Below are 16,204 nucleotides of genomic sequence, written 5' to 3'. Positions count from 1 at the left end.
GGACAAAGGAGAAATGATAACCAAGTTGGTGAGAGAGGTGGATGTGGATTGTAGCCCAGGGAATGCTGTAAAAGAGTGGTTCCCAAACCTTTTAGCTCGTGACCCAAAAGAGAGATTGTGGAGGAATTCAGATCAATCAATAATCAATGAGAAAATCAGGAGACAAGACGATGTATTAGGTGGTGGTGGTGGTGAAGTTTATGTGACATGATATCATGGACAGAAGTACAGTTTGACACTCTGGTCAGTGGTAAAGTACAGTTCTGCCCAGAGTATGAGCAACATCGACCGTCGACTATTATATTGTTCGGTACAGGGTCATTCGGTTCGGTACAGGGTCGTTCGGTTCGATATGTTAAACCCCTTATCTATATATACTGTATGTGTATATATATGTTACAGGATATTTGGGTAACCCAGGACGTTCATTGTAAGAGCGCTCGTTTTGTAGTTCACCACACACTAATCACCACCAGATGGCGACGTCAGCCACTGGATAAGAGAGTTACGTCACGCTTTGAACTCGCCGCAGACCGGAAGTGTTTACTCTTTATTTACTAGCCTAGCCTAGCCTAGCCTAGCCTAGCCTAGCCTAGCCTAGCCATTAGCTCCATTGTAGTCACTTGGACAGGGCGTTTAACGTGCGCTTGCCCAGGCCTTACGGCCTGGGCATAAATATAACGATTGCATTCACCACGGCTTCGTGCCTGCGGCACGAAGCCTGCTCTTCGGGGGCGAAGAGCAGGACCAAGGTCCGCTGGCCTTCGCGCCGCTTGGGGCTTCGTGGACCCAGGGGGGCCTCGTAACTCGTTTGGGCTTCGTGGATACAGGGGGGCTTCGGTAGCCGCTCGCAGTGTCGTGGACAATAGAGCGGCGCACCGCCTGGAGTACGTTGTATTGGCGACCGCTTGCTCCGCCCCGTGCCGCACCACGAGTGCTCCGCGTCTCGAATGTCCTGTTTCTCTTTAAAACCGTGACATATACATATATATATATGTCACCGTTAGATAGAGAAACGGTGAGATAGAGAAACGGAGCGCTTGCCGTGCCGCACGGGGCGGAACAAGCGGTCGCCACAACAACGTCCTCCAGGCGGAGCCGCTCGATTGTCCACGACATTGCAAGCGGCGCTCCGCCGGCCGCGCGAGTTACGAAGCCGTGGTGAATGCAATCGTTATATTTATGCCCAGGCCGTAAGGCCTGGGCAAGCCCACGATAAACGCCCTGTCCAAGTGACTACAATGGAGCTAATGGCTAGGCTAGGCTAGGCTAGGCTAGTAAATAAAGAAAGAGAGTCGCAAACGAGTGACGTCAGCGCCTTCACTATTGAATGGCTGCGTCGCCATCTGGTGGTGATTAGTGTGTGGTGAACTACAAAACGAGCGCTCTTACCACAGTCTCACTGAGTTACCCAAAATGACTGTAACATATATATATATTAATATATATATATATATATATATATATATATATATATATATATATATATATATATATATATATATAGGATACGATAATTAAACACTGGCAAAGGGGTGTGTGTGTGTGACTGACAAGCATGACTGTGACAGTTTCACATTCACATGGATTAAAGTTCTCAGTCGCCACGTCTGATTTCAGTCAATGCGTCTGTGACACATTGAAAGCTTGTAGATGGGCTATTTTCGATCATTATAATTTTTTCTTCAGAATAGTGCATTTCAAGTGCTCACACTAGCAATATGTTTAGAAGCGTTTTCCATAAAATAATGAAAGCAATGGTCAAGGCCTCATTCTGTGATTCCTTCACCTGGCTGGCTGGCTAATTTTGTATACTATTTGTATGTCTGTCATAGTGTCATTATGATTTTTAATTACATTTTCAACATCACTTTTACACACACACACACACACACACACACACACACACTCACTCACTCACTCACTCACTCACTCACTCACTCACTCACTCACACTCTCTCTCTCTCTCTCTCTCTCTCTCTCTCTCTCTCTCTCTCTCTCTCTCTCTCTCTCTCTCTCTCTCTCTCTCTCTCCATATCCTAATTCCCCTGTAGCGAGGCAGATAAAGTGCATATTACAGGTGAATCGTTCACTTGCGGATACAAGCACCAAAATTGGCACACATACTCCTTAGGCATTGCTCTTTTCAGAAAACCATCTGGCCAAAAAAAAAATCAAGATGGCGGCCAATTTTCATGATGGCCGCCATTGAATATACAGTAATCTTGCATTCCGCAATAAAATCCCATAAACTTGTCCTATTTGAATAATTTTGGTGTCAAATCATACATTTATCACTATGTAGAATCCAAATTTGGACCCATGGACTTACTCAATGGCTTCCTTGTACCATATATCAGTCCCGGAATCTTAATATTCTGCTAATAGTGTGGTGCGATGCGTCCAAAAAACAGCTCCCGTAGGATTTTTGTGCTAAAATTGATCTTTTTGCAGATCCTGGTTCTATAGAGTCCAAACTATGAGAAAATGATGGGTGTCAACTTTTCCGGACCCCCACCCCCTTTCTGGGGGTCATCTAGTTTGGGACCTGCATGCCAGAACAGTACGCCAGCCAGTTAATGTCCAATTTTCTTAATATTAGGGTTGTTTTGTAGGTTTTAAAACATTCTGAGTTCATTTATTACACTTTTGAAGCAGCCAGAATAAGCTTTCTGACTTTTGGTTGGGGTCTTTCCTCACCTGGGACCCCCGGAATGACCCCTGAGCCTATCTCAGTACAGTCCTTGCTCTGCTCCTGCTCCAGAACAATTAGATCATACTTGAAGCATAAAAGCTTTTGTACCTGTACCTGGGCTCTGTAGCTAATACCAGGGGTCTTCCACAGGGTCCGGGACCCCCAGGTGTCCTCAGCGTTACTACAGGGGGCCATCCAAACGGCTGTTTACCCATATATGGAGACCCCCTGGTACCCATATATGGAGGTCCATGTACTGTATATGGAGATATGCTGTGAGAGCCCAAACATGCTTACTCAGTTATTTGTTATGTGAAAGTACTATGATGTCCATGACAACTGACAACATACCCTCTTATGCCCATACATGGAGATCCCTGTCTGTAGAACCAGTCACACAGATATGGGCTGTCTTGGCCATCTGTCTTGGCCATATATGGATTCTGTTAGTGTGGTATGTGGCCAATGTGTCCTCCATATATGGGCATTCCCATATGAAGTCCTGTTAGATATGGGCTTAATATTGAAGACATCAGGGAACTCCATATATGGACCTTGTCATACATCTTGAATCTATGACCTCAGCATCAAAGGCTGGATTGGGGTATGTCCCTGTGACAAACTATTATCATGTCCACTAGGGGTACTTAATGTACATCAAGCAGCCTCACAGAAACAGGACATAGACTCCTGCCCTATGAGCCTCAGGGCTGGGCAGTGGGTTGCCTTTGGCCAAAGACAGAACTTAAAGTGGATTCTGTTCATGACCTGTGTTGCACTCTTGCAGAAAAGAGCAAAGGGATGCTCTTCTTCCATGCCTTCACTGGCTGCGATGTTGTTTCAGCATTCCGCGTAAAGGGGAAGAAGTCTGCGTGGCAAACCTGGAATGTTTGTGATGAGGCTTAATGGTGTCTTCAGCAAACTCAGCCATTACCCACCTGTAGTGGATGATGAAGACCTGAAAACCTTGGAGAAGTTTGTGGTCATGATGTATGACCGATCCAGCACAGCTGAAGGTGTCAATGATGCGAGGTTGGACTTGTTTGCTCGGAAGCAGAGGCCATACGAAGCCATTCCTCCAACGCAAGCAGCACTGAAGCAACATGTGAAGCGCGCTTCCTATCAAGCGGCCTGCATCTGGAGTCAGTCAACAGTATGTCAACCAGAAATGCAGACTCCTGACAACTGGGGCTGGACCAAGAAAGGAGATCTGTGGCAGATTGATTGGACTGAGCTCCCACCCATTGCAGAGAGTTGCCAGCAGCTGACCAAGTGTGGATGCAAGTTGGAATGCTGCAGTCGATGCAAATGCTACCACTTTGGTCTGACCTGCACGGCACTGTGCAGCTGCAGGTGCGAGGTTTAGAAGCGTTGTAGTATAGGCCTACTATACTATTGTACTATACTGCCTAGGCCCTAGAAAAAGAAAAAAAAAAAGAAAAGACAAAAAAAAAACTACCTCCTGCCTCGACGGGATCATCACCTTATCGTGGTGAGGCAGTTTGCGTGTCTCCATGACCCCCAGAGCTATGTCGGCAGGAGTCTTGTACTCCTGTACTCCTGGCAGGGTTACCCAAGTCGAAAAGGTCGAAGAATAGAGACTAGACAAAGAGTGATCCCACGGCGCTATTATATCTACCATGCATTTTAGCCGCGTCAGCCGCTGTGCATTGAAATCCGCTCTGTTGAGTTACTACATTACTACATTACCCCCCCCCCCCCCCCCACACACACACACACACACACACACACACACACACACACACACACACACACACACACACTATAAACCTCTAACAATACTAAGATATACACTACCACCCATTTTATCCGAGTCAGACATAACACAAACCTCTAATTTAGCAGAATATTAGGATTCCGGGACTGATATATGGTACAAGGAAGCCAGTGAGTAAGTCCATTGGTCCAAATTTGGATTCTACATAGTGAAAAATGTATGATTTGACACCAAGATCATTCAAATAGGACAGGTCTATGGTATTTTATGGCGGCCATCTTGAAAAATGGCCGCCATCTTGAAATTTGATTTGGCCAGATGGTTTTATGAAAAGAGCAATCCCTAAGGAGTATGTGTGCCAATTTTGGTGCTTGTATCCGCAAATGAACGATTATTTCTGTTATCTGCCCGGCTACTGCTCATTTCTCAATTCCACCTCTCCCTCCACCAGAGATGGAGGGGGGGGGGGGGGGGGGGAGCAGCTTTGTCTTTTATCCCTCCAGTTTCTGTCTCATCCTTCAACTCTGAAACAAAGAGATGATTTTAACGCTACGGGGGTTGTGCTGTTTGTTTTGAAAGATACCAGCTGCATTACCTTGGCGATGGTCCCAGCTTTTTAACGGAAACTGAGCGCTGCTGCTCTGTTTCCACAGTGATTATCAATGGCAGACATTGCCAGTGCACACACACACACACAGTTTACCTCCAGGAAACACGTCGGTTTGTTATAACTCCAGACAGTCCATGCCAGCGAGGGAGAAACTCACCTGCAGAATGTCTAGACGTTTAACTAGTTGTGCTGTTTTTGATTGATATCGTGACGATATTCGGGTGGTGACTGTTTCACATAATGTTTACACAACGATTTTTGAAAAATGATAATCAGTTGACATGACATGACATCATTCATGCCACACCTCACCTCTGGGACAACCAGATCTTATTTTATGACATGATCAACACTACCGGTATATATATATATATATATATATATATATATATATATATATATATACTAGAGGGTCGCGGCCCTTTGGGCCGCTCACATCTAGTTTAAAAAAAATAAAAAATAAAAAATAAAAAGTAAAAAAATAAATAAATAAAAGTTAGAAAAATAAATAAATAAAATTGGGGGGGGGGGGGGGGGGGACTATTGTGGCGGAACTATTGTGCCGCAGCGCACGTTTCCGGTCGGACATATTTGACCGGCGGACTATTTTATACAGAGGCAAAATATGAGGGTAATAACGAATACAACTGTATACAGAGGTTTGGAAACGACATCTTGCAAAGGTGACATGGGTGTTTGAATTTTTAAGCTATATTTAGTACATTTGTAGTACATCTTGGCCAAGTGGTTTGGTATTTAAGTTAGCGATACATGACCCGGAAGTAGATCACTTACTCTTTTGTAATATAAAGATGGCAATACATCCACCTTGAATATACTGGCAGCGCTTATCAAATGAATCGCTGTCAAGTTTCCTATGTTGTCATGGGACCACCGGAACGCTGCTGTCAAGTTCATTTCTGATGACATGTCTGCCCCCAGCTCCCCAGTGATGCTTTAACTAAGACTTCACTTTAATTTCCCACAGCTTCCCATTTCCACTCCTCTACCCCTCCTCCAGTCCCAATGCCTCCTGCGCTGCCAAGTGTTAGTTTAACTCTGAGCATGCAAAGAAATTGGCCTCCTAGGTTGTATATTAACGCTCCAGATTTTGACAGTGTACTGTGTTACTGTTAAGTTGCATCTAAATTGGATATTTAGGGGATGTAGGGGGCTCTGGGGAAAGGGGTTCCCTCATTCTCCCCCCCCCCCCCTTTTTTTCCTTGAGGCAACTCTCACCCCACTTTCCTATCCCATCACAGTTTGTGCGTACGTGTGCACGTCTTACACACATTCGCAGACCATTTTTGATACTGCTGTTGGAGTGGCAGTAATGAAAACTGCAACATCAGCAAAAGGGGAAAGAAAACACACACACACACACACACACACGTGTGTGCGCGCGCGCACACACACACACACACACACACACACACACACACACACACACGCGCATACAGACAGACAGACATGGGTGCGTCCACTTTATCTTCCGGATACAGACCTGTCTGTCCCCTTCAATGAGCTGAGCCCTCCCAAATCCACGGAGCCATCATCAACCAGCACAATGTAGTGTACATGGAAGGCCATGTAGGGGGGGAGGGGACCTGCTAAAACCTTTATTAAAATCCACCGCTGTGATTACTTTCTCCTGTCTAGCCGAATAGCTGGATTAACAATAAACGGCCCCTGGCCACTCTACCGTCACATTAGGACCTATGGGACTGGGCGTGTGTGTGTGTTAGGGATGGGACGATACGTGATATTGTCGTTTATCGTGATTAAAAACACTCCCGATAATCGTATCGTGGAGATTTCATTTATCGTGATATCGTCCTCCGTCATGCACTGGGATCAATTCACCTTTTATTTGCCGGGCTGCATATCCAGTACCACTTAAACCCTCTAAAATTGGTAAAAGGTACTTAAAATATACTTGATAGTCTTTTTTTCACTCTCTATCAAATGTCTTTGCCAAAAAATAGCCGATCTACAAGATCGTTGCGACGCGTTGTGAGCTTGTAGATCATCAATTTTTTTGGCAAATGTTCCGCCCCAGGATAATGGATTTTGATTATCGCGATAATATCGTAAATCGCGATTTCTTTGGTCTCAATAATCGTTCATATGACATTTTCATATCGTCCCATCCCTAGTGTGTGTGTGTGTGTGTGTGTGTGTGTGTGTGTGTGTGTGTGTGTGTGTGTGAGAGAGATCGGTAGAGGGTTATATTGGTGGTGAAGGGATGATCTGGGGTGGAGGCCCGGCCCTCCTCTACTATTCCAATAAAAGTGTCAGCAGCCACTGCAGATTTATGATGGCCGTGCTGGGTGGGCAGCGAGCGCCATGGGGGTTGGAGAAGCAGTCTCCTCCATCCAGGAGGATATCTGATGTCGCTTTCGAGACTCCCTCGCTGCTGTCTCTCTTTGTCTCTTTGTCTGGTCTCGCGTGGCCAGACTGTTGCCTCCGCGATTTGCAAATGCTCCCGGCATACAGTCTGGGGCACGGAAATAGAAACGCTGTTGCCATGTTGAATTATCGTACCGGAGGCTCAGAATTATCGTATTTGACATGAAACTATCGTACACAGCCAAAAAGAGAAATCACCCATGTAAAAAAGTAATTTCACCAGGATGTAATTTCCAGCTAGGGAATTTAGTGATTTCACGCTCTTTTTTTGTGAAATGCCGAAATTATCGTACATTTGGGCATTTTTGGAATTATTGATCGTACATCGTACAGAGGGTCAAATTATCGTACAAATACGATAATTATCGTACATCTGGCAACACTGAATAGAAACGATGATTGCGAGATAAAGCGGATGTGACACAACCGCTCCCTTGGTGCAGTAGCAATAACATGTCCTACAGGATGCGTTACGTCTCCTTTCATTATTTTTCGGGGCGTTATTTTGTCTTTCTCTGGTGTTGTTGGTGTTCAGATTCAGATTCAGATTCAGATTTCTTTATTAACCATTGTGTAATACACATAGGAATTTGCTTTGGCATACTACATTTTTGCATTCAAATCAATTTTTTCACATATAACATAAAAAAAAAAAAAAACAGACAAACACCACAGAACGCAACACGTAGTCACCACAGCAGCCATGGGCAGCGCTATCTTGGAGAACCTGCGCAACAATTCAGGGCGATCAAACAAAACAAGCGACCGCCTTCCTTGAAGAGCAGATTCAATTGTACTTCCATGATGTTTTCAAATGTTTTCTTAAACTATACACTCATAACAAGAATATGCCGCTCGAATGACTCTCTGTGCGAGTGTGCTTCTGTTATGTTTCCAGTGGGACTACAGTTCAGTGCAGCAGCGGCTACTTCCGATACTCGCCGTTCGGGAGCTGCCATTCCAGACTCTATATAGCATTCGGAGATTGTGGAATGGTTGTCTGGCTACGCGAGATTAACTCTTTGTCCATCTGCTCATTGTCATTTCTTGTTGTCTATCTCTCTTTCTCTCTTTCTCTTGCTCTCTCACTAGCGTGTTGTTTTGTATTTTGTTATCGTTAATCTATCTTTATGGTCACGTATTCCCACTCATCCCCTCTCCCGCCAACCCTTTCCCGCCAACCCTTTCTCTGCCTACGCGCCAGGGCTGGGCAATATGAAAACCAATGTTTAGAACCAGTATATAGTCGCTATTTTTCAACGAATCGACACAAAACTATTCAAATATTTTTTTTTTCTTTCATAATCTAGTAAATCGATTGGTGTGATTAACACATCGACTGCCCACCAGGTGGTGCCAGTCATCCCCTCTGAGTGCCCCCATAGCACTTCCATTGAAGAATACGAGGCCCTGTTGCGTCAATGCATGCGTGATGACGTCACTTGGTCACATGAGCGCAGACAGGATCAGGATGTTATTGTGTAACTTGGGCTAGTGTTGATCATAGCTGTTCACTGCCGATCAAAATTTGGACATTTTGCCGCACGCGGCCACAGTTTTAGCCATAAAACAAACATCGGAGATAAAGGGCTTTAAAGATGGGGAAATGCATTGGAGTATACGGAGAAAAACGGTCGCGCGATGCTCTCAGCGTCGACTCGAAGCGACTAGCGGCTAATGGGCTACATCCAGGCGTAGCCCCGACCTAACGGTGAGATATAAAGTTATACTGTAATTACAGTAAACGCGTCCAACGCGTCGTGGGCCTCCAGCGACATCAAAGAAATTGTCGCGTAGACACCTCGTGGGCACCCGCTGTGTTAACAACTTATTCCTGTTGGGGATGGACATTTAACACATTAAACGCCCACGTGGTGCCCACGCGCCAATCTCTTTGATGTTACGTGCGCCCACGACGCGTTTGACGCGTTGTACAGTAAACTATACTGTACTGTAGCTACTGCACTTGGCTACCGCGGTGATGAAACAAACTCCATTTCCCAACATGCAGCGCGCAATTACGTCACCCGGACGTGCTGTCTGTCTCGTTGACTTCCTGTTTAGCGGCTGCACAAAAATGCTGTTTTCTCCGGATTCTCTTCCTTTTTTCATTTTTTTCTCAAAACGGCAGCCTCTTCTACCGGCCGTAACACAAACACTGTGGCTTAGAATTGATAAAAAACGGTCCTGACTGAAAGAAAAGATTTTCGCGAAATAAACAGGACATACTCGGATTACATTTACTCGGATTACTTTTCTCGCCAGTACTTCGAAGGTAGGTAAAATGGCGGGTTGCCATGGGCACCAGCAAACACACACGTCGAAAATTCTGGGCACCCGGTGTGTTAATGGGTCATCATATCGGTATATCGGGCCGATGTTGGTCTTAAAAGAGGGAGGGCGAGTGCCAAAGCTGTCTTAAAATGAACAGTAAAAACACAATAGTTGCGACCGAAGGTCGCATATACTCTGAAGAATCGTGTCGCTTGAGTGTCCGAAGCCTCGTGACCGTCCTTCCGAAGCCTCTGTGATGTCAGTGTGATGTCAGCGAGTTGTGACATCACTTCCTGTACAGGGCAGCTACACGAAATGTGGATAACACTATATATGGAGATAGTCCAGTCCATCATGTCATATGGGACTACCGTCATAGAAAGTAGCCATTGTTAGGCCGGAGTCAATGGCTGTCTGTCTGACTGCCAAGTCTGCCATTGACTTGCAGCGCATGAACGCCACACTGGAGCGTGAAAACCAACAGGCCTGATGGAAAATGATACATGGCCGCAGGCTTTGTGACGTCCCACATCTTATGTGCTGGGCATACTACTAACCGACGCCAAGGACCTCCAGAGGCCATACAAAGAGTATCTAACCCGAGGCCCCTTACTAAGTAGCATACATTTACAACATACCTTCTCCAAAAACATCAATATTGAACTCCATATGTATATGGATACATGTATTTTTATTAATAAAGGATAAAATAAAATAAAAATGCCATAGATGGGCATTCCCAAAAGCAAAATCCCTTTATGCCCATATATGGGGATTTCTGATGTCATCAATCTCTGACCCTAACTAGCTCAAAAGCCTGCTTTACTCTGATTTACACCCTACCTTTCCAGATGATGACCTATTGGGTACACACTTATGTCCAAATATAGAAATCCCAAGGCATCAAACCTAAGCTTGGCTTTACTAATTAACATATGTTTCATGCCCATATATGGAGATCCCTGTCCCAATGTTATCAATATTAAGGACATATCTGGAAATGCCCATATTTGGTAATGTCCACATATGGGCATGTTTTGACATAACATAGTCAGGGAACTCCATGTATGGGCATAACATTGATTCTGTGAGTGTGCCATGATTCTGTGAGTGTGCTGAGCTCCTAGGGTTGATACCCTCACAAAAACATGAACAAACTCCCCCCAGAATGACAACAACTAGAATCGTCAGAGAAACGCTGTGGTTGGCCAGATTGTCAAGAATTGGCGCGACCTCGCCCTTTAGGGCGAGGTTGCATGTCACCCTGAGGTCGCATTCCACCCTTGGGTGTCTTACTAGTAGTAAAATGGCTTTATTTTGTACAAACTGTACACGCTGTCAGGAATCAGAGCCTATGTGGTATGCGCCCAGACCGCTAGGCCAGCAGGCACCCCCTAGTTAAGAAATTATGATTTCAGCGTTGTCGGGTGAAAACCTTGTATGTCCCAATCCGTCCGTCTCACATTTGTCATTTTAAAAATGATTTAAACTAGTGAAAACAGCCGATCTACAAGCACACAACGCCTCGCACCGCGAGGCGTTGTGTGCTTGTAGATCTGCTGTTTTCACTGTTTTTGTGCGACGGCCTTGTATGATGAAGCAGGGCTTTACTTTGCGAAAGAAAGTACAAGTTTCAAACTTGGAGATACAAGGTTTCCGCCCGACAACGACGATATGCAATAAATAATGATGTAACAAGGTTCACTCAATGGAACACATATCTCCGCCAGGTCGGATGGAACAGAACTCCATATTTGGGCAAGTCTGCGTCGCAAAGAATCAGCGTGAGAGTGAGCAACAGGGACGCGTGGGCTGTTGACATCACTCCTTACCACTCTGACGTTTGTGGACAATAGCCCTCCCAGATGTTACAGCTAATATCCTTCTGAGAGGGGGGAGGGGGGGGGGGGGGGGGGGGGGCTGGAGGGAGGTAAAGAAGGGTGGGATGATTCAAAGAGGGGGAGGAGCAGATGGGATGTTTACTGCCAAACGCCATGGAGGAGCTGAGCAATGACCTGGACGATACACACACACACACACACACACACACACACACACACACACACACACACACACAGGCACACACACACACACACACACACACACACACACACACACACAGTTTTCTGGATATGCTGAGTGCCAAGCAGGGAGGCACAGGGTCCCATTTAGGGGTGGGCGATATGGTGATAATTATCGTTGAGACGATACAATGTCTCCACCATATGCCTTTTCAGAGGTATCGTACATATATATCGTGATACAATTGAGGGAGCCTTGTAAAAAATCCTGTTTAATCGTTAATACAGAGATTCATTGCAGAATTCAATTTAAACCTGCATTTTGGTCTAAATCAGTAGTTCTCAAAGTTTAAAATGTCAAGGTCTCCACTTAACTCTGACAGTATACAAATAAAACCAAATGGACGGGTCCATTTGGTTTCATGTGTATACTGTTTTCATGTGTATTTCATGTGTATTTCATGTGTATACTTTACATACTTGTAAAGTTCAATTTAGACCTCGCAAAAGGAACCCAGAGAGTCTAGTTTTTGTCAAGTAACTTGAAAAATAACATTAAAAACCAACGTGAAAAAGAATCGTGATAAAATCGTGTATCGTGATACAGCTTGGTAAAATATTGTGATATTGTATTTTTCCATATCGCCCACCCCTAGTCCCATTCCAGTCTCTGGTATGGCCTGGCCGGGGATCAAACCCCAACCTCCCAATCTCAGGGCGGACACTCACTATCTCTCCCTCTCACTCACTCTATGGGCCTTGTTTACTGACATAGTATTCACAAGACTCAGACACAGAACATCATCATAATGCTCAGTAATTAAATGTTCTTTAATAGCCATACTAATTCTGTGGGTTAGTTACTGTAGCATTGTGACAATGCCCCATTTTAACGACGAGGAGCTTGCAGCCTATAAATTAGTATTTGGATGTTTGCTATTCCTGGCTGCGGAGGCGGCACAGGCATTCCAGCCGCACGCACGCACGCACGCACGCACGCGCTCACACACACACACACACGCACACACACACTCCACTCCACTCACAGTCACACATCACACAAACCCCCAAATATCGGAGTTATGAAAGAAGTGTCCAGTATTTTTGTTTGTTTGCGTGCGCGTGTGTGTGTGCACGTACGCGTGTGCGCACATTTTTATGTGTCTCACTCACACACATACACAGACCTCCTGGATCGCTCTGGGTCACGGCCCATTTGTGGGTCACTGAAACATTTTTATGTAAAAATAAATAAACTAAAGAAAACTAAAGAAAAAAAAATCTGAAAAAAGAAAATGTAAAATGTTTCAAAGGAAATTAGTAAAATTAAAGAAATTGCATATTTATTTTTATTAAGTAGTAACAGCTGAAAATAGCCTATATAATACGGTAGGCCAGTAGTTCTCAAACTTTAAACTTTAAAATGTCAAGGTCTCCCCTTAACTCTTGACAGATGAAACCAAATGGACCTGCAGGGTCCATTTGGTTTCATTTGTATACTGTCAGAGTTACATACTTGTAAGGACCAATTTAGACCTCCCAAACGGAACCCAGAGGGACCCTGGACCCCACTTTGAGGACCACTGTAACAGGCAATTCTTCTGGTGAATGTAGCCAGGGTTCAAGTGGTTCATTCTTACATTATTAAGCAATTTCCCCTCAAATTTGGATTTACAGTAGATTTGCAGAGATCTGTACAGACAGTGGACTCATTGACACTGTGTGTGCGTGCGTGTGTGCATGCGTATGCGTGCGTGTGTGTATTTGTTGGGGGAGGTATCTTGACTACTAACTAACCTTTGTGTGGGAGCGTATCGGCTCATAGGGGTGCAGACAGAATGCTGATTGTTTGGAGTCAACTGGAGAGCATTCTGCGTGCACACGTTTGCGCGCACGTTTGTGTGTGTGCGTGTGCGTGGGCGTGCGGGTGCTTGTGTGTCTGTACGTGTGTGTGTGTGAGTAAGAAGAGCAACATCCTTCTCATCTTAGTCAGCGCCAGTGAAGTTCAGCCAGCCAGCTTTTTAGAAGGGGGAGAGCGGAGATTCCACCAAGAGTTCTCATTTGACATTTTGAAATATGGAGTGGGGGTCCATGCTTCATCTCTCTCTCTCTCAGCTAAGGGGTCTTTGGCCTGAAAAACGTTGAAGACCCCTGAACTAGCCAAACAGTTCAACAGTGTGACATCATGTGCTCTTTAACGACTCGGGTTTAGTGCAGGGGTCTTCAACGTTTTCAGGCCAAGGACCCCTTAGTTGAGAGAGAGATGAAGCAGGGACCCCCCCACAATCTTTTCATAGATTCCATAAGTTTCATCGTTTGACAGCACAATCATCAGTGTATTTTGGATTCATGTCAATTTGAGTTTTCAGATACTGTATTTAACCACTTGAGCCTTCATTAACTAATAAACTTGACCTTTTACTCTGTACTTAGTCTGCTCTTTTTCCCCTCAACACCAAACCTCTTTGCCGAAAAATAGCCGCTGCAAGGCGTTGTGAGCTTGTAGATCTGCTATTTTTGGCTACAGTTCTCAGAATATGGACACCAGGGTTCGAGTTGTTAATATAAAAAGGATTGGAAGATTTGGAGGACCCCCTGTAGTAACTCTGAGGACCCCCTAGGGGTCCCGGACCCGCTGTTGAAGACCCCTGATTTAGTGGATTTGTGTGCCAACTAGGGCTGTCACGATATGACATTTTACATGACGAATAATTGTCACTCAAATAATTGGCGATTAACGATTTAATTGTGATTTTGTCGTTGATAATTACATTTCTGTTTGGCTTTTAGGCTTTGAAGTTGTACATGGTAGATATGACACATAACCTAAATATACAAAGAAATTACTGACATATTTGACAACTTACTACTTAAAAAATAACATTGATAGTGGAAATAGCCGATCTACAAGCTCACAACGCGTCGCGATGCGACGCGTTGTGAGCTTGTAGATCTGCTATTTCCACTATTTCGGAAATGTTTCAACATTCACGATTATGACGATTATGACAAAATAATTGCGATAATGTCAAATAATCACGATTAGACGATTATGTAATAATTGTGACAGCCCTAGTGCCAACCTTAGACCATTTTTATACATTTACTGTATACTGTTTTGGTTTGAACACCTAAGGTCAAGCTTTAAAAGCGTCACTGTTCTATTATTTGACCTCCCCCACTCTATCCTCACAACCGCAATAATATTGGTGGCTCCACATTCTTATACTGCGTAGAATTTCACTGCTATGAAAAAAAGAATTGTTTTACCTATCCCATTTAGTACCGGGTACGCATTATTGCATATTATTATTTTATGCTTTAACTATTGAAAAATAGTGCCGCGCTGTGTAGACCTGTGAGCTTGTAGATCTACGAGCTTGTAGATCTTGTAGATCTGCTATTTTTGAAAAATCGTGAACATCTGAGTTTTAACCCGATTTTGACCCGATTCTATAAGTGTCTTCTAAATCTAAAGTTTTTTTGAAAAACACAAGTTTCTACGTCGGTGGTTCTCAAATTCTTTCATGTCAAGGACCCCTAGAAAAAATATTTTGTATCAGGGACCCCCCAGAAGCAAATATTTGAGTTACAAATGTTCTGCAAAAAATGTTCATGGTTTTTCAAAAATAGCAGATCTACAAGCTCGCAGCGCGGCACTCGGTGCCGCGCTGCGAGCTTGTATATCTGCTATTTTTCAATAGCTAAAGCATTAAATAATTCTAGGCCCTAAATGGGTAAACATGAAGTTAAGTAAAACTTTTTTTCCAACGCCCTGCTCTCTTTCTCTTCTCCCCGGCTGCAGACGGCCACCACCTGCCGGGAACGCCTCCTCCCAGCTATGGGTACGACGTGGAGCGGGCCGAGGAGCAGCGGAGGCACCACGATATCCTGCCGTACATCGACGACTCGCCGTCCTCCTCGCCGCACCTCAGCTCCAAGAGCCGCAGCAGCCGCGACACGCTCTCCTCCGGCTCCCTGGAGTCCTCCAAGTCGGTCAGTATCGGAGTCAGTCAGGGTTGGTTGTGGCACCAAATTCCGGGCTAGGGATGCGGTACTCGCAGTATCGGTACTCGCCCCGATACCGGCCTATTTTGCTGTACTCGTACGATATTGCTCACGGCAGCGCCAGATACCATTTTGTTTCATAAATATGTTGGTAACAACATAACAAAAGTCCTAAGACACAGTTTTGTGTGTATTAGTTCAACTAATGAACAGTGTTTTATCTCACTTTCTCTCACTCTAGGCATGACAACATAATTATTTAAAGCATTTTATTTTTCTAGCGCCACACACTATTTAAGCACTTGTACAGAAACGTAACTTACAGTATCGGTATTCGGTATCGGCAATTAAGTACTCGTACTTGTACTTGGTCAGCAAAAAAGTGGTATCGGGACATCCCTATTCTGTGCCCTGGGTACAAGGATTCACTGCGGGGCCCCCCCATGAAT

At 44.6% G+C, this 16,204-nt stretch overlaps 1 protein-coding gene across 1 annotated transcript in view; it reads left to right on the top strand.

The window, feature by feature from the left end:
- bcr (BCR activator of RhoGEF and GTPase) overlaps positions 1-16,204 on the top strand; it is a gene marked incomplete at both ends in the record, with an annotated part of 136,197 nt that overhangs the window by 48,995 nt on the left and 70,998 nt on the right. The window contains one exon of the mRNA XM_080742999.1: positions 15,553-15,743. Coding sequence (XP_080599125.1) covers positions 15,553-15,743 — 191 coding nt within the window. The remainder of the gene's footprint in view (positions 1-15,552; positions 15,744-16,204) is intronic.

Source organism: Nannobrachium achirus, assembly GCF_963921795.1.
Source record: "Nannobrachium achirus genome assembly, chromosome: 15".
NCBI classification, from domain to species: Eukaryota; Metazoa; Chordata; class Actinopteri; order Myctophiformes; family Myctophidae; genus Nannobrachium; species Nannobrachium achirus.
This window is presented reverse-complemented; position numbering and strand designations above follow the sequence as displayed.